General features: G+C 43.1%; 1 protein-coding gene across 1 annotated transcript; it reads right to left on the reverse strand.

The window, feature by feature from the left end:
- Window positions 1-1,919: 1,919 nt before the first annotated feature.
- LOC137523077 (uncharacterized) lies at window positions 1,920-25,564 on the reverse strand. Its single transcript, XM_068243276.1, has 5 exons — window positions 25,536-25,564; window positions 17,935-17,968; window positions 13,818-13,928; window positions 8,434-8,820; window positions 1,920-2,625 (listed from the first exon to the last, which is right to left on the reverse strand). Exons 2-5 carry the CDS (start codon window positions 17,944-17,946, stop codon window positions 2,509-2,511), a joined length of 627 nt encoding a protein of 208 aa, XP_068099377.1. The 5' UTR covers window positions 17,947-17,968; window positions 25,536-25,564; the 3' UTR covers window positions 1,920-2,508.
- Window positions 25,565-25,767: the final 203 nt, after the last annotated feature.

The raw sequence follows: 25,767 nt of genomic DNA on the forward strand, positions 1-25,767 counted from the left end.
ATACACTTTATTCAATGCTGGAGGGGAGCGCAGAGGGGAGAGCCCGAGGTGAGGGAGGGGGGGCATGGGCTGCATTCCCTATTGTTACGCCCATGGACCCAGTAAGTATAATAAAGTTTTATTAAAAGCTAATCGCTTGACCCCGCAAAGCGCTGCATAAGGCCTCTTGCACACTACTTATGGTTCTGATTTTTTTATACGATTCGATTTTTGATTCCAGTTAAAAAAGTACTGCATGCCACTACGTTTTTTAGTTGGAATCGAAAATCGGATTGTATAAAAATCGGAATCGCATGAAATGTTCAAGAGGCCTTAAATGCTTTGATAAGTGATTTATGCAGCACTTATATACTTTCCATTGAGCGCAAACGCACTCAAAATGCTGCAAGTCCTGCGATTGCTATTAACCCTAATCGCAATCGCACTTATGGGATCCGCCCCACTCACTTTAATAAGCAAAGCGTTTTTGGGAATCGTCAGCGATCCCAAAACACAGCCAAAAACAGCCTAGTGGGTTCCTAACCTAAGTCTGAATAAACCTCTTGTAGTGGCATAGCAATAGGGTTGCAGAGGTCTTGACTGCACCGGGGTCCTTAGGCCAGAGGGGCCCCGTAACTGCAGTATTAGCTCTATATTGGTCCTGTGCTGGTAATAATCAGTGTTGCCAACTCATCCCTTTAAATACGGACACTTATGAATTATACATGTTTTGTGGCTAGTTAGAGGCAGTTTAGGCACTGAATATGTGTGAGAAGCCCCAGAACCTGTATAACTTAGATGTGTCAGTATTTAAAGGGATGAGTTGGCAACCCTGGTAATAATCACTTCTATAGATGCTTTGAATAGTAGTGATAATGAACACACTGTCCCCCCTTCCCTTCTTGCACCTCTGACAGTGTGGTTGTCTTTGGCAGGTTGTGGTGCACCAAATCAATTGTCATGTTGTAGCACGCTTACCTTCCAGCGGCAGGTCCCGCGGCATCTCCGGCGTAGTCCGGGCGAGCGGCTGGACTGCCACACTGGAACTTTCTGGCGGCATCCCCAGCATCCCTCCGGCGGTGTCTTCCGGCTCGCACGCGACCCAAAGGTCGCATCGCGCACGCGTAAGTCTGAGTGAGCCTTATAGGCTCAGGAGGAGGGTTTAGGTGATCAGCAGGGGGATGTCATTGGTGACATCACCTAAAGGGGAAGTGACTGCTGATTTGATTTGGAGTTTGTATATAAGGACAGGAGCTTCAGTTGCTCACTTGCCTTGATACTAATCAGTTCGCTGGTTCTTGGCCCTAGCTGGCTTTTGAGTTACATCATATATGGTGGTGCTCGCCATATATATGTACTCCAGTTAGTCAGTCGTTGTTAGTTGATCATTGATAGCTGTAAATTGTAATTTCCTAGAAAAATCATATATATTGTATATTTATCTATGTACCGACTTTTGCCTGCCTCTTGACTCCGCTCTTGCCTGACGATTCTGTACCTCAGTCATCTGATTCCTGTTACTGACTCGGCCTGTCCCTGACTCTGTTACTGTCTGATCCTCGCAATACGACTGACATCTGATACACGTGTATGACCCAGCTTAAATTTGACTACGATTTAGCCTTACGACTTTGTAACTCAATATCGACACTAGTGCACAAGTTCTGACTGGTCTGAGATTATACATTGTACTGTTGTGTAGTTACCTGTACGTTATCACGTCACGGACCAGCGTGATACATGTATAGAGTGCTTGGGAAGGATGTCAATGTAAATCTCACACTGGGGCCCATAGCTCCTTAGCTACGCCACTGACCTCTAGCATTAAATTATGTTGGTGACTTATGAACAGGGCTTTGCAAACAGGCAAACAACAGGCAAGCATTAGAAAACAGAATTTGTAAATGTGTTTATTTTTTATACTCTTACACTGAGGGAATGGAAAAAGAAGAAGAAAGGAATGGGCTAACGTCAATATACCAACATGTTTATTTTATCATAGGACCACACAATGTCCATAAGTAAACTATATAACATTTTTTTCACATGATGATTGCTACAGAACAGACTGAGGCACACAAACAATGATACATCGTAAAAATAGTCCTACGCAACATACAGTATATACCTACTGCACACAATAAAATCCAACAGTGTGACTCTACCCTGAATTCGATAAAATGATCGTTTGTACAGAAAAAAAATATTTTCTAGTAAGAAATCTGATTGAATGCCTTATTTTTATCGGTATAAGTGGATTGGGAGTAGATAATTTATTTTTGATTAATGTTTTTAAATAATGTTTTATGAAAATTGAATGGTGTAGAGTAGATTGTCAGTTTCTTGGTTTATAGACCTAAGCAATTTTTTGATAACTATGCAAAATTGACCACACTACCGATCGAATCCCGATCGGACATGTCGGATTTAATCGATCCAATCGAATTTGATCCAATTGAATCGATTGCATGCGGAATAGAATAGTGATTAGTAAATAATTTGCATCTGATTTGTATTCAAGGTGAGTAATTAGCCCCAGGGGGGGCTCAGCACATCTCTGTAGGTTTCATTTGCAGCCTGGAGCACTGCCCATTGCTTGCTGTCTTCCTTGCAATAATCCAACTTGCATTCACATTTCAGGCAACACTGTCAGGAAAAACGTAGAAATTATGTAGGAGTTTATAATAGTATGTAAATGCGGATAACCTCCAAATTATTTAGGAAAAGTCAACATTTTTTAAATTATTGTTTCCTGAGATTTTAATTACCACTAGGTGTTGTCAATGAGATGTTAATATTTGTGGCTAAATGCAAATGTGATGCAAATCTGCTGAAGATAGGCGATATCACACACAGCTTCACAAGGCGGCACTTCCTGTGAAGGTGGGCTACTCTGCGATTCCAACGCTGTCCGTAGCTTTATGGGATACTATTTTTCAGGATAAGCCCACTAAATATACCGTATATACTCGCAAGCAAGCCGAATTTTTGACCCCCCAAAAGTGGGCCAAAAGTTGGGGGGTCGGCTTGCTTGCGAGTCATGTGTGGGTGGGTGGGTGGATAGGTGCTGTCCCTCCCCGCTCCCCCCGCGGCCACCGCTGCTATTACCTTAGGCGGCGCCGCTGCCTCTATCCCCGTCCTCCTCCGGTAACTCATTCACAGCAGCGCGCCCCCCGCTGCTGTGATGACGCAGGAAACCATAGAGAGCGGTTCCCATAGTAACGGCATCACGCTACAGGAAGCCGCTCTCTATGGTTTCCTCGTCATCACAGCAGCGAGAGGCGCGCTGCTGTGAATGAGTTACTACCGGAGGAGGACGGGGATAGAGGAAGCGGCGCCGCCTGAGGTAATAGCAGCAGCGGCGGCCGCAGGGGGAGCGGGGAGGGACAGCACCTACCCACCCACCCATACTGGGGCATTATGCTAGCTATATGGGGCACTATACTAGCTATAATGGGGCACTATACTAGCTATAATGGGGCACTATACTAGCTATACTGGGGGCACTATACTAGCTATACTGGGGGCACTATACTAGCTATACTGGGGGCACTATACTAGCTATACTGGGGGCACTATACTAGCTATACTGGGGGCACTATACTAGCTATACTGGGGGCACTATACTAGCTATAATGGGGCACTATACTAGCTATACTGGGGGCACTATACTAGCTATACTGGGGGCACTATACTAGCTATACTGGGGGCACTATACTAGCTATACTGGGGGCACTATACTAGCTATACTGGGGGCACTATACTAGCTATACTGGGGGCACTATACTAACTATACTGAGCACTATACTAGCTAAACTGGGGCACTTCACTAGCTATACTGAGCACTATACTAGCTATACTGAGCACTATACTAGCTATACTGAGCACTATACTAGCTGTACTGGGGCATTTTACTAGCTATACTGAGTACTACCTACCTATACTGAGCACTATACTAGCTAAACTGGGGCACTTCACTAGCTATAATGAGCACTATACTAGCTATACTGAGCACTATACTAGCTATACTGGGACATACTGGGGGGATCACGCGGCCAGCGTTTCCTACCCCCGGCTTACATGAGGGTCAATCATTTTTTCCTGTTTTTTGGGGTAAAAGTGGGGGGGTCGGCTTACATGCGGGTCGGCTTGCTTGCGAGTATATACGGTATATATATATTGCTCTCACTGCCGTTTATGACTATTGCTCTATTACAGGGATCCTGAGAAGAAAACGGGTTCCTTTGATAGTTGTCCTTTAACCACCTCAGCCCTCAGTCGTGTTCACTTTATGCATCCAAGCAATTTTCACCCCCCATTCATTAGCCTATAACTTTATCACTACTTATCACAATGAACTGATCTGTATCTTGTTTTTTCCGCCACCAATTAGGCTTTCTTTGGGTGGTATATTTTGCCAAGAGCTACTTTACTGTAAATGCATTTTAACAGGAAGAATAAGAAAAAAAAACTGGAAAAAAAAATCATTATTTCTTAGTTTTCGCCCATTATAGTTTTAAAATAATACTTGCCTCCATAATTAAAACCCACATATTGTATTTGCCTAATAGTCCCGGTTATTACACTGCTTAAATTAAGTCCCTATCACAATGTATGGCGACAATATTTTATTTGGAAATAAAAGTGCATTTTCTTCCATTTTGCATCCGTCACTATTTACAAGCTTATAATAAAATTAAAAAAAAATCATTTTTACATGGATATTTAAAAAGTTTAGACCATTAGGTAAATATTTTTTTTTATTGTAATGTTTTGGTTTTTTTTTTTTTTATTAAACATTTTATTTGGGTATTTTTGGGAGGTGGGGTGTAAACAGCAATTTTTTAATGTAAATATGTGTTGTTGTTTTTTTATGTAGATGTAGCTTTACTATTTGGCCACAAGATAGCAATGATGAGTTTGTTTACATTACGTCACTCTAAGCGTAACATGTACGCTTAGAGGGACGTAAGGGGGACGTATGAGGCAGAAAGAGCGAGGCTTCCGAGAGAAGCCATCACTTTTTCAGGGATCAGTAATCATGCACCATGTCATGATTCATTGATTCCCTGGCTAACAAACCGCAGGCCGGGAGCGAGCGTGCACGTGCGTGACCGGCCGCGGGAGCGCACATGCGGCCTTTCGGACGTATATTATACATCCAAAAGGCCGAAGTAGTTAAAGGACACCCAAGGCGAAAATAAACTAATGGAATAAACAATTGTATCTATCCTCCTCCTAAAAATGACTTTTTAAGATATTCCACAGTTTTATTTTATATTTAAATCTACTTTTTTAAGTTTTTACTGTTTTATTGGTTTTTCTCAATGACAAATTCATTGAAGTATGTCAGAGCTAAAATCTATGAATCATTGACCCTTTTTATCTCTTTCCTGCTCTCAGAAGCCATTTTCTGCTAGGAAAATGTTTTATAGTTGTAATTTTCTTATCAGTGAGGGTCACACTGTAGTCTGACCCAGTCCTGACTCAGACAGGAACTGACACTTACATACCTGATGTTTAACTGTTTCAGGCAGAGAAAGAAAAAAAGGAACACAGCCTAGTGATTTGTGTGCTTGGCACTGTACATACACATGTCTATCTCATCATGTCACAGGTCACCATCGGGTATCTTTTAATGAAACAATCAATATTATTGTGACTGTTCCGGACCCACAGGGCCTACCAGCCACTCTGTTTTCATACAATACGTTCTGAATAATCTGATTGAAAATATATTTGTTTATTGTAAAGTATACCGGTACTGGGCCCCTTCAAGGACGCCTGACTGCTCCTCCCCACGTGCACCCCACGCACCCTTGTGCCTGCACAGTGCAGCGGCAGTGCACACGGACACTGGTGGATGCGGTTTTATTATTTAGGATATTTACAATACATCCAATGTATATGTCGGTACCCTTTGGTCAATTATTACATAGATACATAGTTATTTGGGTTGAAAAAAAACATACGTCCATCGAGTTCAACCAAAGAACAAAGTACAACACCAGCCTGCTCCCTCACATATCCCTGTTGATCCAGAGGAAGGCAAAAAACCCTACAAGGCATGGTCCAATTAGCCCCAAAAGGGAAAAAAATCCTTCCCGACTCCAGATGGCAATCAGATAAAATCCCTGGATCAACATCATTAGGCATAACCTAGTAATTATAGCCATGGATGTCTTTCAAAGCAAGGAGAGCATCTAAGCCCCTTTAATTGCAGGTATAGAATTTGCCATAACTACTTCCTGTGGCAATGCATTCCACAATGCATCACTCTTACTGTAAAGAACCCTTTCCTAAATAAATGGCTAAAACGTTTTTCCTCTATGCGCAGATCATGTCCTCTAGTCCTTTGAGAAGGCCTAGGGACAAAAAGCTCATCGGCCAAGCTTTTATATTGCCCTCTGATGTATTTATACACGTTAATTAGATCCCCTCTAAGGCGTCTTTTCTCCAGACTAAATAAACCCAGTTTATCTAACCTTTCTTGGTAAGCGAGACCTTCCCTCCCACGTATCAATTTTGTTGCTCGTCTCTGCACCTGCTCTAAAACTGCAATATCTTTCCTGTAATGTGGTGCCCAGAACTAAATTCCATATTCCAGATGTGGCCTTACTAGAGAGTTAAACAGGGGCAATATTATGCTAGCATCTCCAGTTTTTATTGTATGTGTAAGCTTCGTTGCATGTATGGTGCAACATTTTAACAAGTGTTTAACAAATTCAGTATGAACGAAGCTGGATGGACCTCTTGTGATTACTTTAAGTGTAGCCCAGCAATATGATTTGGTTAATTACCGTAGTAAGGGTCTTGAGTAAGGTCCTTTTTGTAGATTACTTTTAATCAATACTTTTAGTACTTGTGGTACTTTTAGTAGTTGACCTGAGGCTGAGATGGTGCATTACCTTCACACAAACTATTTATTAATTACAAATCTAAAAACAATGTACTTGAAGGGAATCTGAAGTGAAAATAAACTTATGATATAATGAATTGTATGTGTAGTACAGCTAAAAAATAGAACATTAGTAGAACAGATATGAGTCTCCTGTTGTTTCCAGCACAGGAAGAGTTAAGAAATTATCACTTGTTTTCTATGCAAAAGAGCTTCTCTGACCTCTCCAACCAAACTTGGATCGGCTACAGTGCAGTTTTCTAAAGCACTTATCTCAAACTGTCCCTCGCTGTTTCTTGTTTTATTGTCAGGAAGTTCAAAGGGTCTTTAGTTCTGCTCTGTTTCATCACTTAAAATACAGGTGCCCGTATGCAATTACCTTTTTCTCCTAGGAGACAATATTTCATCTTCTCTTTAAAATAACTTTTCAGCACTTTTCATTGGAAAAGGTAGCAAAAGTTAGGTGAAAAGGTACTATCAATGTTATTTTGAGTATTTTTTTTTTTTTTTTGCTTGCTGGTGATTTAACTACTTAACGACTGACCCACGGCAATGGGCGTGGTCGCGGCGGCAGCCCCAGGACTGCCTAACGCCAATTGGCGTCAAGTCCTGGGCCTGGGATTTGCAGGAGATCGCACACAGGCTGCGCACGCATCTCCTGCTCAGGGGGCGGAGCTCCACCCCGACTTCAGTCTCCGGGCGGCTATTGCTGCTCGGGAGACTGTTAGACGGCGAAATCGCCGTCATTACACAGTGTACACCACTGCAATCAGCAGCAGCGCTGTACTGGGGACAGCCGAGTCACACACTGGGGACTCAGAAGCGATCTGCTGAAGCCTATCACAGCCGATCGCTGTGATAGGCAGACAGGGGGAGGGAGGGTAATGTGAATATGAAAATTTTTTTTATAAAAAATGACAGAAAATGTTTGTTCATAAACAAACAAACAAACAAACCTGGGGGTGATCAGACCCCACCAACAGAGAGCTCTGTTAGTGGGGGGGAAAAAAGGGGGGGGGGGGAATCACTTGTGTGCTGAGTTGTGCAGCCCTGCAGCTTGGCCTTAAAGCTGCAGCGCCCATTTTCATAATAAAAGGGGGTTAATCACTATGGTCCTCAAGTGGTTAAAGGGCATTTTAGTGACAAGTTTTAAAATATCACCTAGGAGAAAACTCTGGGGGAAAAGTTAATTGCATATGGGCCAGAGTGGGGTTTGTAAACTGCAAATATTACAGAATGATGAAATGTTATTAAAAAAAAAAAAGCTATATAACAAAAAATAAAAATAGGAGACCCTTTTCTTTGCTGCTAATGATCTATTCATTATCCCTAATAATACACATACAATTTATTATACCATAAGTTTTTGTGTGGTTTTTTTTCCGTTTTTGCTTCAGTTTCACTTTAAGAGGCAGCATTACGGTAACCACTGTTCATCAGCTTGACTGCTAATATGATGTAATGGGACTAGATTGATGACGTCATCACATTATTAAAAACTTTTTTGAGGTCTTTTTACGCTTTTTTTGGAAATTATTTTGAAACTTTATATTGACCTGGCTTGTTGGAGCGCTGAGTTCCTTTCTTGTGTTATATGACTGGCGAAGGTTAGTGAAGATGTTTGCGAGTGGAATGGCATAATCTAAAAACGTTGCTGTCTTCGTAAAGTAGGAATAATAAGAGTTATCGTCCTCTCCATTCGCGTTCCTCTTCGCCACTGCCATTTCTTCTCTCATTTGGTTCATGAACTGTCCATGACTATCGTGCATCCTATCCATCTTGTCCATTAGAAGATCCCGCTCCTCTTGTAGCTGCCATTGATTTGTTCTGAGCTGGTCCGTTTCGGCCTTGAGCTGGTTCCGTTCATCTAACAATTCCTTTAGTTGCGCTTGCACATGATTCCATTCATTGAGCATGAGCACACGGTAACAAGCAAAGCTTACCTAAAGAGGTCAAAAGAATGTCAGTGTCTATACTAGTTTCAAAAGCTTTATTGACAAAACCATTGAGATATCATTAACCCTCCTGGCGGTTTGCAAAAAATCCGCCAGGGGGCAGCAAACTCTTTTTAAAAAAAAAATTTTTTTTCTTTTCATGTAGCGAGACAAAGTCTCGCTACATGATAGCCGCAGCTCAGCGGCATCCCCCCAGCCCCTCCGATCGCCGCCGGCGATCGGAGATCCCGTTCAAAGAACGGGATCTCCTGGAGGGCTTCCCCCGTCGCCATGGCGACGGGCGGCATGACGTCACCGACGTCATCGACGTCGTGACGTCATTGGGAGTCCCGGCCTACCCCGTAGCGCTGCCTGGCACTGATTGGCCAGGCAGCGCACGGGGTCTGGGGGGGGGGGCGGCGCGGCGAGCGGAGGCACCTAATCGGTGCGGAGCGGCGGCGATCAGACTGCACACGCAGCTAGCAAAGTGCTAGCTGCGTGTTGCAAAACAAAAAGTGTACAAATCGGCCCAGCAGGGCCTGAGAAATCCCCCTGCGCGGCATAGCCCGTGCTCAGCACGGGCTTACCGCCAGGGAGGTTAAAGCATCAGGATAACAATATATTTTTAATTCAACAAAAACAATCTAAGTAGAGCGTGATATATCAAACCATGACAAATGTGAGGTATACAATATAGTCATAGTTACAAATTTCCTCCCCCCACTGGGTGCTGGTGGGCTGGGAGGGAACGGATGAGTGAGATAGGAGGGTGACACTGGGTGGGTGGGTGACACTTGGTGGGGGGTAACACTGGGTGGGTGAGGAGTGTGACACTGGGTGGGTGAGGTGACACTGTGTAAGGAGGGTACACTGGGTGGGTGAGGAGAGTGACACTGGGTGGGGGTAACACTGGGTGGGGAGGAGGTTGTCATTTAGTAGGGAGGGTGACACTGGGTGGGGAGGGTGACACTGGGTGGGTGGGTGACACTTGGTGGGGGGTAACACTGGGTGGGTGAGGAGTGTGACACTGGGTGGGGGGAAGGTGACACTGAGTAGGTGAGGAGGGCAACACTGAGTAGGTGAGGAAGGTAACACTGGGTGGGTGAGGTGACACTGTGTAAGGAGGGTACACTGGGTGGGTGAGGTGACACTGTGTAAGGAGGGTACACTGGGTGGGTGAGGAGAGTGACACTGGGTGGGGGTAACACTGGGTGGGGAGGAGGTTGTCATTTAGTAGGGAGGGTGACACTGGGTGGGGAGAGTGACACTGGGTGGGTGGGTGACACTTGGTGGGGGGTAACACTGGGTGGGTGAGGAGTGTGACACTGGGTGGGGGGAAGGTGACACTGAGTAGGTGAGGAGGGCAACACTGAGTGGGTGAGGAAGGTAACACTGGGTGTGTGAGGTGACACTGTGTAAGGAGGGTACACTGGGTGGGTGAGGAGAGTGACACTGGGTGGGGAAGAGGGTGACACTGGGAGTGCATCCTCACTATCTTCTTCTATGTCCCTCCTCGTGGCCTGGCTCGCTGGGAGGGCATCCCACCATCTTCTCCATCCCACTGGCTCCATCCCCTCGTGGCATGGCTGCTGAGTCTGACGTATTCAGCATAAAGCACAATCAAGCAGCACTGTGGAGGCGGGGCCGGACAGCTGTGAGAGATGTTGTGTGACCTGGAGCAGGAGGGCAGATCGGAGTCCCACAACTGGGAAGTTCTGATCCAAAAGTGGGATGTTACACGGGACGTTCGTCAGCCCGGGACAGGGGACCCCAAATCCAGGGCATGTCCCGGCAAAAGTAGGACATCTGGCCAGGGTATCAAAGCTAGATACCTTTAGCTGGAAGCCTCACAGCCACATCAAGATGTCGACCATATAAAGTCGGGTACCGGGGGGGGGGGGGGGGGCGGGGGTGACAGTCACACAGCCACAGGTCACAAGTAGATCTGCCTACTTACTAGTGACCAGCCGCTCATGCAGGAGGAAGCAGGGACCAGGAAAACACACAGGCGAATAGAGCCCGGAAAGCCGACTCTTCCATGGGCGCCGTGCACTGACAGCCTGCAGTACCGCTACAGGACATCAGGTGTCATCATGCGGTGGTGACGTGATGATGACTTGACGTCTGATGCAGGCAGCCCAGGAGGAGTCAAGGAAGGTGATCTCGCTGCAACGCACGTCACCAGCTCCCTAGCAGTTATGTCCTTCCTGCGCTCCCCTTCCTCTATTTGTCGCTCTGCGCCCAGGGCGGTTGCCCTGCCCACACTGCCCAAGAAATGGCCCGGGAGGGGGGGGGGGGGATCTTAGTAGTAATCTTAGTAGTTTACAAGGGATGAATTTACTAATTACCTACACAGTGATGCTGCTTGGTGAATAATATAAATCGCTCAACTGGGTGGGAAGATAAATCCAAAATGGATGTGCTCAGGTAAAAAATCCAAAGGTCCCAGGTCTTTTGAAAGAGTAAAATCCTGTCATGAGTTCTTGCTAACATCCTCTCGTAGATCATGACTTGATGGACTCTCTGTACAACTACTTCAATGTAATGAGAGCTAGCCTTTCATTGGGATGCCAGGTATACTTCTGTCACCATGGCAATAAATTGTGTAAGACGATGGACTGGAAATTTGGTCAAGGTTGGTTTGTGTCCCAATAAAAGAATAGCTGGATCCTTAATAATCGAAGATTTTGTCACCTTATGTAAACTCTATCCCAAAAACGTGATACTAATGGACAAGTACACCACATAAAAAAGAAAGTACCCATTGACGGGCGTAACAATAGGGGCTGCAGCCCATGCACTCGCTGAGGGGCCGCCTGGGGCCCGATCAGGGCCATTTTGATGGGCTGGAGGGGTCGCAGTATGAGGGGAAAGCTATGGCCACTCTCTCACCTCGGGCTGTCACCTCTGTGCTCCCCTCCAGCTTCAATAACCATATGTGTTCAGCGGCGGGCAGCGGCTGCTACATACCTTCCGTGCGCTCCAGCGTGGACGCTTCTCCCTCTAGTCTCTGACGCGACTTCCTGTATAAACAGGGGGGGGCGCTCAGAATTTCTGCAGCGAGGCCCAGTGGGTCTTAGTTACGCCCCTGTACCCATTCTATGGCAACCTCTTTCAGTGTCTATATTAAAGAAAACCTGTACTGAAAATAAAAGTCAAAATAAGCATACACAAGTCATACTTACCTTCCATGTAGTCTACTCCTCAGTGTCTTTCTCCTGTCCCACGTCCTATTTGTTCACTATGATCAAGGGAATTTTCCGTCCTCCATTTTGAAAATAGCCATTACCCCATAACAGCTTTCTGGTCAGCACACAGTTAAACTGTAACATCGCCCACTTGAGCCATAGGGAAACATGGACATTACCTGGTACATCAGTTTTCCTCTCAGCTATAACTGACAGCAACTGATATTTTACTGACAGCAACTGATATATTTCAGATCTGACAAAATATTGTCAGAACTGGATGGGATTATTGTCAGAAGAAAATGGTGAGCTTCTGAGAGGAACTGATGGCAAGGTAACTATGTAATGTTCATTTGAAGTTACCTTATGTGTTTATTTTAAATATTTTTACTCAGTACAGGTTCTCTTTAAGGAATACTGTACTACTATAAATACATATTTGTTGTCTAAACTGTTCTCATGGATGAATGTATCATTATCTTTATTTTTTATAAAGTTCAGTGGTTTTGTTACGCAGAATTTGCTGATCTAGGTCTATGGTCCTCTGATATCTCATGTAGGATTTTTTTAAAGCGGACCTAAACTCAGAACTTCCTTTCTGCTCTAAAACATGAGCATCAGCATAATAACCTTTAAAGAAAACCATTTCTTTGCTAAAGCTGGTACAAATCCTGCAATAAATCTGCAGTGTGTCTACTTCCTGCTTTCATGGAAGCAGGCAAAGGGTTAAAATCCTGTGTTTATAAATTAGCTGCTCTGGCAAGGCAGGCAGCTGACACAGCGGAGGGATCAAATTACAGTTGTGATTAGTCACAGATGAGGGGGAATTAGACAGGTTAAACTCTCTGAATACATACAGGGTGCATTTCTCTGTGTTTTCCTTGTGTCCTGTGCAAGAGTTCAGCTCCACTATAAGGAGATTTCCTGCAACTGCTTAGGCTCATATAGTTTAGCCTTTTCCTTCTTAACAAAGATGGTGCAGTGTGAATATGTGTTTTAGCCATCTGTTCTCTAGTATCCTCAGCTAGGAGCGAGCTGCACTTTTTGCCATGTTCGTAAACGATCACCTTAGCAAGCAGCAGTTTGTGTCTTACCCTATAGCAGGGGTCTCAAACTCAATTTACCTGGGGGGCCGCAGGAGGCAAAGTCAGGTTGAGGCTGGGCCGCATAAGGAATTTCACAATTGCGGGGCATCTCCGCCTCTGCCCGCCCCTCTCACTCTTCCGTCACAGAGAGGGGCAGGGAGAGGCGGCAATTGACGTCAGGAGGGGCAGAGCTGAAGCTGAAAGCTCTGCCCCTTCCAGGAAATGCCGGCGGATTGCCTCCCGGGCGATTTGGGGGCTCTGCAGCCCTCGTTTAGCGTCGGGGATGCGGCGGATTACTTGGGAGCACTGAAGCGAACTATATGGAAGCTTTTGCCGGTGAGGGCCACAAAATATTGTATCGAGGGCCGCAAATGGCCCGCGGGCCGCGAGTTTGAGACCCCTGCCCTATAGGAAAGCAGAGTATGTAGTTGCTAGCTCAAAGCAGTACGCTCCTCCAAACTCTCTGTAAGTAAAGAGGCCTTATGTGTAGACTTCAGGTAAATATGTTCTTGTCTGCCTTTCGACCTGCAAGTGTCAGGGGATGCGTCAGCAATCAATAACAGCAGGCTCTCAAAGGTCTCATCACATTGCAGTGAATACTTGCCTTCTGAAAGAAAATGTAAAAAGAAAGAAGGTGGAAAAGAGGGGAAAAGCAACGAACTGCAAACGTAAATAAAAGGAAAAGAAACTGGGGTATGAACTGCAAATGCACCACAAGAGGAAATGAACTCACCAATCCAGCAATCAGTGAGATCCCAAAGAAGATAAATGAGTTCTTAGTCCTGTGCCACCACGTCACATGCTCTGTGTGTTCCGGCTGTACCCCTTCCTGTTCTCTGTGTCCCTAAATGAAAATATAATAAATGTTATACACGATCACCCACCATACAGGCACTTCAGATGTTTTTACTACAGCTAGCTAATAACTGTTTATTGAGGGCTCAATACTATAACTGTTTTCAGCAGCAGTATTTATCTTTATTGTGGTGACATTCAAGGTGGCCGATTAACAAAAAAACAAAAATCATAAACCATGTGTCACTCTTAAAGGACCACTGTCGCGGAAATCTTAAAATCTAAAATATACATAAACACATTTATGTATTTATATAGCGCCGACATATTAAGCAGCGCTGCACAGAGTATACAGAGTATATTGTCTTGTCACTAACCTCAGAGGGGCTCACAATCTACTCCCTACATACAAATAAGAAGTACATTTCTTCTTGAGTAAAATGAGCCATGAATTACTTTTCTCCTATGTTGCTGTCACTTACAGTAAGTAGTAGAAATCTGACATTACCAACAGGTTTTGGACTAGTCCATCTCCTCATGGGAGGTTCTCAAGATTTTCTTTATTTTCAAAAGCACTTACTGAATGGCAGTTGCTCCTTCCAACTGCCAAACAAGTGTACGGTGAGCAGGGAATCTGGCCAGCATCTTTGCATAAATCTTTTTCAGGGAGTGTCTTTATAAAGAATAAAGGACCTGCTGAGAATCCCCCATGAAGAGATGGACTAGCCCAAAACCTGTCGGTAATGTCAGATTCCTACTACCTACTGTAACAGCAACATAGGGGAAAAGTAATCTATGGCTCATTTTAGTCAGGAAGAAAAGTAATTCCTATTTATATGTGTTTTTATATATATATATATATATATATATATATATATATATATATATATATATATATATATATCATATATATAACATTTTAAGTTTTTTGCCATAGTGGTCCTTTAAAGAGGAGCTGTAACGCAGGCTTGAACTTCATCCCAATCAGTAGCTAATACCCCCTTTCCCATTAGAAATCTTTACCTTTTGTCAAATAAATCATCAGGGGTGGTCTGTGTGGCTGATATTTTGGTGAAGCCCCTCCTACAGTGTGATGTCATGACCATGGTCCTAACAGTTTCCTGTCTGTGAACCTCGTTATATTGTGGGAAGTAACAGCTGTTTTCAACTGCCAAGCAACCAGTATCTCCCTCTGTGCCTAGGTAGAGCTATAAAAAATGAACCTTTTAGCCTATTGCATTGTTATGGGATGTGGTTAGATAATGGCAGTGGGTGCTGTCTGTTTTTTTTGTTTTGTTTTGTTTTTTCATGTCTGCCAGTAGTAAAGATGAGGACCTGCAGGCTGATTGTGAATCAAATAATATGAACAAATTACTTGGCGAATATCAATAATTTCTTAATTTCTCTTCTATTTTGTTAACATCTCACTTTGCAATGTATTGATTTATTTTCCCTTTTTCACTAAAGTTCCTCTTTAAAGGGGCACTATGGTGAAAAATGTAAAAATCTAAAATATGTGCAAATTTATACAAATAAGAAGTACAATTTTTCAGAATAAAATGAGCCATAAATTACTTTTCTCCTATGTTGCTGTCACTTACAGTAGGTAGTAGAAATCTGACAGAAGAGACAGGTTTTGGACTAGTCCAACTCTTCATGGGGGATTCTCAGCAAGGCTTTTATTCTTTATAAAGATATTCCCTAAAAAGGATTTAAACAATGATGCTGGCCAGCTACCCTGCTTGCTTGACAGAGCAACTGCCATTCACTAAGTGCTTTTGAAAATAAACAAATTCCTGAGAATCCCTCATGAAGAGATGGACTAGTCCAAAACCTGTCGCTTCTGTCAGATTTCTACTACCTACTGTAAGTGACAGCAACATAGGAGAAAAGTAATTTATGGCTCATTTTACTCTGGAAAAAAAGTACTTCTTATCAGTATATGTTCGCACATATTTTAAATCTTACAATTTTTTCGCCATAGTGCCCCTACAATGTCTTCTTCTTTCTGGTTTATACCGTGAAGAAATTGGAAGGGCCATGCAATTACATAATCACAATCAGTCAGACACAACAAAAGCTTTTTGCAAATGTATTAATAATGAATTGATATGGCAACAACGTCTTCCATTGTGCTGTACAATTTAATAAACATTTAACAGAGGAAGAGGAAATGACGTGGGCAATCATGGACAAATGCATTATTATATAACCACCTAATGCAACGGCCTGGGAAAATTTCACTTGAAGTCCCAGGGCCATGAATATTTGTCTTCAGCGGAGGGTGGCCGGCGCTCGCTCCCGCACATGCTCTCACCGCCGCCCATTAGCGGGGAGATGAACATAGTTCCCATTCATTAATCTAAGTCTTCGTGTCAATGAACTCCGGCATCTATGAGATGCCTGCGTCATTGTATCTTCCTGGAGTTGCCACGCATTACTTCCGATTCACATACTAACTTATCTTGTGGCCAAATAGTAAAATTACACCTAAATACATTTTATTTAATAAAATTACCAACTCTTACATTTAAAATTAACTGCTTCCCTCCCACACTCTCCCGTAGTACCCAAATATTATTTTTTGTATTAAAAAAAAATAACAAAAAAAAAATGACGTAACAAATACATAAATAGTTACATTAGGGACTGAACTTTTTTTTTTTTAATATGTATGTCAATAGGGTATATTACTGTTATTTTTTTTTATTTATGGGCTTGCAATTAGTGATGGAAGCAAAACTAAAAAAAATGCACTTTTATTTCAAAATAAAATATTGGCGCCATACATTGTACTAGAGAAACATTTTAAATGTTGCAATAACCAGGACAAATTGACAAATTATAAAATGTATGGGTTGTATCCACAGTAGAATGTTTTATTTTAAAACTATAATGGCCGAAAACAGAAATAATGTTTTTTTTCAATTTGTTTTCTTTAAAATGCATTTAGAATAAAATAATTTTTAGCATAATGCACCTCCCAAAGAAAGCCTAATTGGTGGCAAAAAAAAACACAAAAAAACAAGATATAGATGATTTTGTTGTGATTAGTAGTGATTAAGTTATTAGCGAAAAGAAAGGGAGGAGTGCTGACAGGTGAAAATTGCTCTGGTCCTAAAGGGGAAAAACCCCTCAGGGGTCAAGTTATTAAAGCGGATCCAAGATTTAAAACTATAACAGGTAACTTGTCTATATATCTTATCTAAAGTTTAGATAGTTTACACAGCAAATCTAGCTGCAAACAGCTTCAACAGTTTATGATTATTTATTCCTGTGATACAAGGAGGGCAGCCATGTTCTGTTTGTCACAGTCTGAGGGCTGGAGATGCTATCAGCTTGCCTGTGTGTAATGTGACAAATTCAGTCCCCTCCCCTCTGCCTCTGAAATCTCTGGCTAGTAACACCTCCTTCTGCCCAGACTGAGCTCCCATAAGCCCTTGCTACAGTGCCAAGGCACTCTAAAAAGCTGTGGGCGAGGCTTGTTTAGTTTATAGGGAATTAGAGTATTAAAACAAAACAAAAAATAGTATTTGGCTTGAGGAATGCCCTATAAACTATATGAAAGGAACACAAGTATGCAATGAGTAAAAGTTCATCTCGGATCCACTTTAAAAGGAAATATGACAGCCTCTATATCCCAATCAGGTCAGTTGTCCTTAAACATGGTTTCCTATTGGAAATCACAGTTATTTCTATAGCTGTGATATATACATATTCTGACCCTTTCACCATAATATCAATTAAATAAGGAACTTTTTGACACAGTAATTAGTACAGAGAGTCAGGGGCGTAACAATAGACCCTGAAAGGGATGCAGCTGCAGGGGGCCCAATTAGTTCTAGTTACGCCACTGCAGAGAGTCCTCAGTTTACATCCAGGTTTGGTTCTCACATACATTATTCATGCTGATTAAAAAAAATGGTGGCTTTAGCAATTCTTTGAAATTCATGTAAGGTAAATGAGTGAGAATTCAGAACTCCCTGCAGAATAGTGTCTATAGGTTACTCAGGGGTTATTGCCTTTAGGTGGTAACTGTACGCTATTTTACTTACATATCCAGACATTGAGGATCTGATTCTAGGCAGTCTGAAGAAAAAGAAAGATAGTGTACTAAATATAAGTATTCCAAACTGACCCACATTTAATAAAACCCCTACCAAAACATTTTGTGTGTTGCAATGAATTCATAACCTGTAACCACTTGAGGACCGCAGTGTTAAACAACCCCTAGTGACCAGGCCATTTTTTACTTAATAGGCCACTGCAGCTTTAAAGAGACACTGAAGCGGAAAAAAAAATGATGATATTATGATTTGTATGTGTAGCACAGCTAAGAAATAAAACATTAACCATCTTAGCGGTATGGACGAGCTCAGCTCGTCCATCACCGCCGATGGCTGCCGCTCAGGCCCTGCTGGGCCGATTTTGTTCAAATAAAGAGCAGCACACGCAGCCGGCACTTTGCCAGCCGCGTGTGCTGCCCGATCGCCGCCGCTCTGCGGCGATTCGCCGCGAGCAGCGGCGAAAGAGGGTCCCCCCAGCCGCCTGAGCCCAGCGTAGCCGGAACAAAAAGTTCCGGCCAGCGCTAAGGGCTGGATCGGAGGCGGCTGACGTCAGGACGTCGGCTGACGTCCATGACGTCACTCCGCTCGTCGCTATGGCGACGATCTAAACAAAACAAGGAAGGCCGCTCATTGCGGCCTTCCTTGTTTATTCTGGGCGCCGGAGGCGATCGGAAGAACGCCTCCGGAGCGCCCTCTAGTGGGCTTTCATGCAGCCAACTTTCAGTTGGCTGCATGAAATAGTTTTTTTTAAATTTAAAAAAAACCCTCCCGCAGCCGCCCTGGCGATCTTAATAGAACGCCAGGGTGGTTAAGATCAGATACATCAGTCTAATTGTTTCCAGTACAGGAAGAGTTGAGAAACTCCATTTGTTATCTCTATGCAAACAAGCCATTAAGCTCTCCGACTAAGTTAGTCATGGAGAGGGCTGTTATCTGACTTTTATTATCTCAACTGTTCCTGGACTATTTACTTTTCCTCTGTTAGAGGAGAGGTCATTACTTCACAGACTGCTCTGAAAGACTCATTTTGAATGCTGAGTGTTGTGTAATCTGCACATATTATAGAATGATGCAATGTTAGAAAAAACACTATATACCTGAAAATAAAAGTATGAGAATATTTTCTTTGCTGCTAAGCTTCTAGTAATTATTCATAGTACACAACCAATTCATTACATCATATTTTTTTTGTCGCTTCAGTGTCTCTTTAAAGAGAACCAGAGATGAAGCAACCTCATGTATTTTACCTTATAAATCAGTGGGAACATGACAGTAAACACCTAATCTGCTCTTTGTTACATTATTCTCTGTTTAATTTGCCTGTTATCACCTCTAAGATAAGAATCCCGACTAAGCAGTCGGTCTGGCTTTGCTACAGAATAATTATAGCTGAGACTGTGTTCTTTGCTGTCTTCAAGTCCAAGCCTGCCCCCTGCTGGCTTTGCTCAGGAATCATTATAGCTGAGTCATTATAGCAAAGCCAGAATCAATGCTCAGTCCGGGATTCTTATCTCAGCTAGATAACAGACACTTTTAGCAGTGAGGATGGAACAGAGAGCATGGTAAATGTTTTCTCTAATGTTCCCACTGATTTCTATGGTAAAATACACAAGGGTGCTTCGTCTCTGGTTCACTTTAAGGCCTCGCTGCAGGGCCGTACAACTCAGCACGCAAGTGATCCCCCCCTCCCCCCCCCTTGCTTTTTTCTTCCGACCAACAGAGCTCTCTGTTGGTGGGGTCTGATCGCTCCCCCAGTGTTTATTTTTTTTATAAATATTTATTTGTTTTTGTAAATAAATTTCACTTTTTTAAAAAAAATTTGTCTTCCTCCTTCCCAGTGATCGGCTGTGATAGGCTTGAGCCTATCACAGTGGATTGCTTCTGTCTCCCCCAGGGGGACAGTCGTGTCACACAGCTGTCTCCAGTACAGATCACAGCGCTGTACAGTCCTATTAGACAGCAGTTTCTCCGTCTAACAGTCTCCGACCGACGATCGCTGCTGGCGGAGCGGAGCTTCATCATTCACGTGGAGATGCGCGATCTCCTGCAATCCCCGCCCACAGCCATTCACACCAATCGCCGTGGAGTGGTCCTGGGGCTGCCGCCGCGTTCATGCCAATTGGCATGGAGTGGTCAGCAGGGGGTTAAAACACCAGCTTTATTGAATACATAATAATAAATAAGCTTAGGGTGATCAAAAATTTTACAATGGGCAAATGAATATTGTAAAAAATAAGCAATTTTATTATTATGTTATTGTAAATACAGTTCCTCTTTAACCTCTCGCAGACTGCTTAACAAAGAATGGCGGTGGGTCCGTGGCTCTCTTGTTCCTCCGTGACACATATATGCATCGTCTTGCGAGGAACAAGATTTGACAGGAGCTCTTGTGTGCAGAGGCGGTCCCAGCCATCAGCTTGCCAGCCAATGATCAGCGCTGGCAGGCTGTTTTTTTTAGCAGTTAGTTATTTAAGTATTTATATAGCGCTGACATTTTAGTATAGTGTCAAGTCACTAACTGTCCCTCGGAGGGGCTCACAATCTAATCCCTGCTATAGCCATAGGTCTATGTATGTATTGTGTAGTGTATGTATCGTAGTCTAGGGCCAATTTAGGGGGAAGCCAATTAACTTATCTGTATGTGTTTTTTTTTCGTGTGTGCAAAATTTTGGGGTTTTTCATTAATATAATAAAAACTAAAAATAGCAGCAGCAATCATTAACCACCAAAAGGAAGTCTATTTGTGAGGAAAAAAGGAGGTAAGATTCATTTGGGTGCTAAGTTGTATGACCGAGTTATGAACCGTGCCCACTAGGGGGTATAAACCTCTGGGGCTCAAGTGGTTAAGGTTCTCATGAAATGAAAAACATTGGAGAGATTAACCTCCCTGGCGGTAAGCCCGAGCTGAGCTCGGGCTATGCCGCGCAGGAGGATTTCTCAGGGCCTGCTGGGGCGATTCGCCCCATTCAAAGTGCTGTGCGCGCAGCCAGCACTTTGCTAGCCGCGCGCACAGCTCGATCGCCGCCGCTCTGCGGCGATCGCCCGCACGCAGCGGCTGAAGAGGGCCCCCCCCCGCCAGAGCCCTGCGCTGCCCGGATCAATGAGTTCCGGGCAGCGCTATGGGCTGGATCGAGTGCGCATGACGTCAGGACGTCGGCTGACGTCCATGACGTCATGCCGATCGTCGCCATGGCGACAGGAGAAGCCAAATAGTGGAACGCGTTATATACGCGTTCCCCTGTTTGCTATTGATGCCGGCGACGATCGCACTAGAGGGCCACATGCGCCCTCTAGTGGTGTTTCATGTAGCTACCACTAGCTTTACATGAAACCAAAAAAAAAAAAATTAAAAAAAAAAGGATTTTTGCCCAATTTCAAAAATAAATTAACCGCCAGGGAGGTTAAGAAGCGCTGTGATGGCATATAACAAAAAACATTATTCAGGATACCTAATATAGGCCTCAATTCTGGTAGAGTTTTCAAACAAATGACCTCATGTATGGTAATTTACCTTATGAGGTAATGACATTTAGCAATTCTAGTAGGTTTTAGTCATGTTTTACTTTATGTGGTAAATTATGAGGTAATCCATGAGGTAATTTGCATTAATATTACTAAAAATGGCTATTCTTATGGAAATTAGGGGGCATGTTTGCACATAATTTACCGATCAGTTTAAGACCTGCCTGTACCCGAAGGTAAAGTCAATTTGTATGCATATTGCAGTTTTTAGTGGAGTTCTTATTGCTGTTTTAGTGTTGTTCCTATTCAGGCTGTGTAATAGAAAAGAATAGTAGAAATAAAACTCCAAATATTTACTGGATTTTTTAAATAAGGGATTCCAATAAATATGCTTTTCATAGGTTGCTACATAATCAAATACAAAAAAAAAATATTCCAAAAGACTATCTGAACTTATGGAAGACAATTGAAGACTACTAGTATTTATTTACTGCATGCTTACTGCTGAAATACCGCATACTTTACCTCACTTTATGCATTTACCTCACGTTTTACCTCACGTTTTACCTCACGTTTTACCTCATGTTTTACCTCATGTTTGGAAATGCAGAAAAATCTTTCAGAATTGCTAAAATAAGAGGAAAACACTGCATGAGGTATTTTACCTCACGTTGCTACCAGAATTGAGGCCATTACATTTATTATTTTGGCTTTAGCATCAGAAACACTTCCAATTTCTATGACATTAAGTGTATTTTGGCAGTGGCGGTGTCACCTCCTCACCCTACCAGTTTCACTAAAAAGCTTCAGCAGGGGTCTGATGAAGCCTTTTACCGAAACAGGTCATGTGAAGAAGGTGACGCCCCAGCTGCTGACATACACTTAATGATCATTAATGTTTAAAGAGTCCCTGTCACATGGATCCTGGGTGTAAGTTTTACTACTATTTTCATGCACATAACAGTGCTTTTTACTGTTATATTGGCTTGAAAAATTAAATAAGGGATTCTGAGCAATCTACACTTAGATGTCTATTAGTTTCTTTATACACAACTGGGAGCAATATCTTTGGAAGAGATGTGGTGAGGTCCAGGAATGTATGGGAAAGTATCTCCAGATGCTGACTGCCCCTGAAGAGAGATACTGCATATGTGCTGTAATGGTGCGTACACACCAGCTACAAATGTACCCGGTCGCTAGCACACGGGAGCGTGTGCGACAGATCGGCGACAGACAGCTCGTCGCCAGGTCCCACCGCATACACACGGCGGAAGAGGGATTAGTGATGCGACGGAAGCTGTCGCCGACGTTCCTCCCCCCAAACTCACCCCACCGGAAGCTCCGTCTACTGCCTATTAGTTGCTGTCGCTAGTCCGCATACACACGCGGACTAGCGACAGTTGCGGCGAAGTTGCGGCGGCAACTGTCGCCAGGCGATTGGCCACGCCAATCGCCCGGCGACAGCTCTGAGTAGCGACGGTTCGGGGCGCGCGCGCCATACACACGGGCGACCTGTCGCCACAACACGCGCGTGTAACGTGGTTGCGGCGACAGTTGTAGCCCGTGTGTATGTAGCTTAAGACTTTGTTGTTCAGTTGACAGGTCACACATTATTTCGTGAGTATAACATTATTCCCAGGTGGCGGGTATGTGTGATGTGCTGAAGAACTGCTGGTGATATTCATTTATACCTGAGGATTTGTGAAGTTTGGATCTACATTTTTGAACTAACTGTTGTTGAGGAGCCATGGCTTTGGCTGCACCCCTATTGAAATTTAAACTGATTGCACTTATTGCACCACCTTATCCCTTTATTGACCTTAAATGGGAAGGGATCTGGATGGTAACTCAACCCCACACTGTTCTAGCATTCTGATTGGAAGGCTTTGTGAGAGACAGATTAGCCACGCCTCCCCTCCCACAAGACTCACTTCCTCCACTCATCCCTGGGAGAGGCACAAGAATATCATAGGCATGGTCATGTGACCGCACTGCATATGCACAGATTACAGCATTAATCATCTTTATTAAAGAGTGGCTGGATAGTGTACTGGTTTAGGGCTCTGCCTCTGACACAGGCGACCTGGGTTAAAATCTCAGCTTCCTGTTCAGTAAGCTGCACCTTTTCCGTAAGGAGTTCTTGGGCAAGTCTCCCTAACACTGCTACTGCCTACTAAGTGTGCTATAGTGGCTGCCTTGCAAGTCTGACAGGAGAAAAGCGCTATACAAACATGAAGGAATTATTATTATTAAACCTTTATTTACATGTTAAAGACTACTAGGTGGATATGGGTATAATAATAACAACAACAACAAAGACTAGGCAAAAGTGGCTTTAGGTTAAAGATTCCTCTACTAATCTTAACTGCCAAGCTTTTGATATAACTGGTGGCTTTGCTGTTTCTTTAAAGTCTATAATTTCCCCGCGTACGTACAAAAAGGGCGCCTGGACAAAAAGGGCGCGGGGTGTAAACTCTAAATAATAATTAATCATTAATAGGGTTTATAAAAATAGTGTGCTATATTTCGTTTACAAATAAAGTTTAACAAAATTATAAATCATTAAATAATGTTTATAAAATCGGAAATTGTGAAAACGTTAATCTTCCCTATTTGTAAAGTTAAACTTATAATTACGTTTATTAAAAAAACAATAATATATGTTTAATTGTTATAATTGTATATTATTGTGAATAACCTTCATTTATGGTTTGTTCTTATAATAAAATCTGAAAATATTCTTTATAACGATGATATAAATATAAGTACGTTCGTAATAAGTGTTGTAAAACATTAGTAATTATTACTAAAATTTTACTAAAACTATACCTAAGCCTACTCTTACACAGAACCCTCCCTGTACCTATCCCTAACCCCTAGACCCCCCTGTTGGTGCCTAAACCTAAGACCCCCCTGTTGGTGCCTAAACCTAAGACCCCCCTGTTGGTGCCTAAACCTAAGACCCCCCTGTTGGTGCCTAAACCTAAGACCCCCCTGTTGGTGCCTAAACCTAAGCGCCCCCCCCCCCTGTTGGTGCCTAAGTAACCCTCCCTGTACCTACCCCTAACCCCTAGACCCCCCTGTTGGTGCCTAAACCTAAGACCCCCCTGTTGGTGCCTAAACCTAAGACCCCCCTGTTGGTGCCTAAACCTAAGCCCCCCCCCCCCCCCCTGTTGGTGCCTAAGTAACCCTCCCTGTACCTACCCCTAACCCCTAGACCCCCCTGTTGGTGCCTAAACCTAAGACCCCCCTGTTGGTGCCTAAACCTAAGACCCCCCTGGTGGTGCCTAAACCTAAGACCCCCCTGTTGGTGCCTAAACCTAAGACCCCCCTGTTGGTGCCTAAACCTGAGACCCCCCTGTTGGTGCCTAAACCTAAGACCCCCCTGTTGGTGCCTAAACCTAAGACCCCCCTTTATTATGTGGATAATAATGTTTTACTAATTATTGATGCAAAAAATATTTTGCAATTTACGTAACGTACTGATCGCTTTATTTTGTGAATAATAATGTTTTTTATTATGTGGATAATAATGTTTTACAAATTGTGACTCCAAAAAATATATTGCAATTTACATTACGTACTGATCGCTTTATTTTGTGAATAATGTTTTAAAAACAGTAAGGGATAAAACTTTAAATAATGTTTTAATTATTTAAATAAGATAAATATATTTAGTATTTTCATAAACGTTATTCGGCACGGGTGCATTTTATAAACGTAAATCAACACAAGCTCAGTTATAAATCATTAAACAGCTCCGGGCGCCGTTTGTAAACTTTATTTAGCTCCGGGCGCCGTTTGTAAACTTTATTTAGCTCCGGCGCCCTTTTTTCCTGCTCGGCGCCCATTAAACGTTATTTATTATGGGAGTGAATGGCGGCGCCCTTTTTGTCCACTAGCTGCCTGCGCCCTTTTTTCCCAGCTCCAATTTCCCCAGTGAAAGGGACTTTTTGGTCATATGTCTTCCTAGAATGACACAACGATTATAATCACTGGAGTAAAAATTATTACAAAGTATGATCTATACTGATGTCTTCTTCTTTGAATATTAATAACAGTATAACAAAAAATGTATACTCTATCAACTTTAAAAATCAAATCAATGGCATAAAATGAATATTTACCGATAATGCACACGGACACGTTTAGTTCTTTGAACGTCTTCATAAAAATTACTTTCAGTTTCTTTTCACAGGTTTGGAAAAGCAAAGTCGTGACAGAGACGTCAGACATGGACCTTGTACATTTAATAGTTCTGTGAAAGTATATCCAGTTCAGCTGGTTTTCAGGCCTGCCAAGTGCAAGTGGAAGATTTGCTTCTGGGGAGAATAACAGACACATTACACCTCTAACACA

Source organism: Hyperolius riggenbachi, chromosome 6 (assembly GCF_040937935.1).
Source record: "Hyperolius riggenbachi isolate aHypRig1 chromosome 6, aHypRig1.pri, whole genome shotgun sequence".
NCBI lineage: Eukaryota > Metazoa > Chordata > Amphibia > Anura > Hyperoliidae > Hyperolius > Hyperolius riggenbachi.

Coding starts and splice junctions, on each gene's coding strand:
- LOC137523077 (XM_068243276.1), bottom strand. Junction 8,821..13,817: donor TCTCACTGATTGCTGGATTG/GTGAGTTCATTT, acceptor TGACCTCTTTAG/GTAAGCTTTGCTTGTTACCG. Junction 2,626..8,433: donor TCAGCGCTCCAACAAGCCAG/GTCAATATAAAG, acceptor TTTTCCTGACAG/TGTTGCCTGAAATGTGAATG.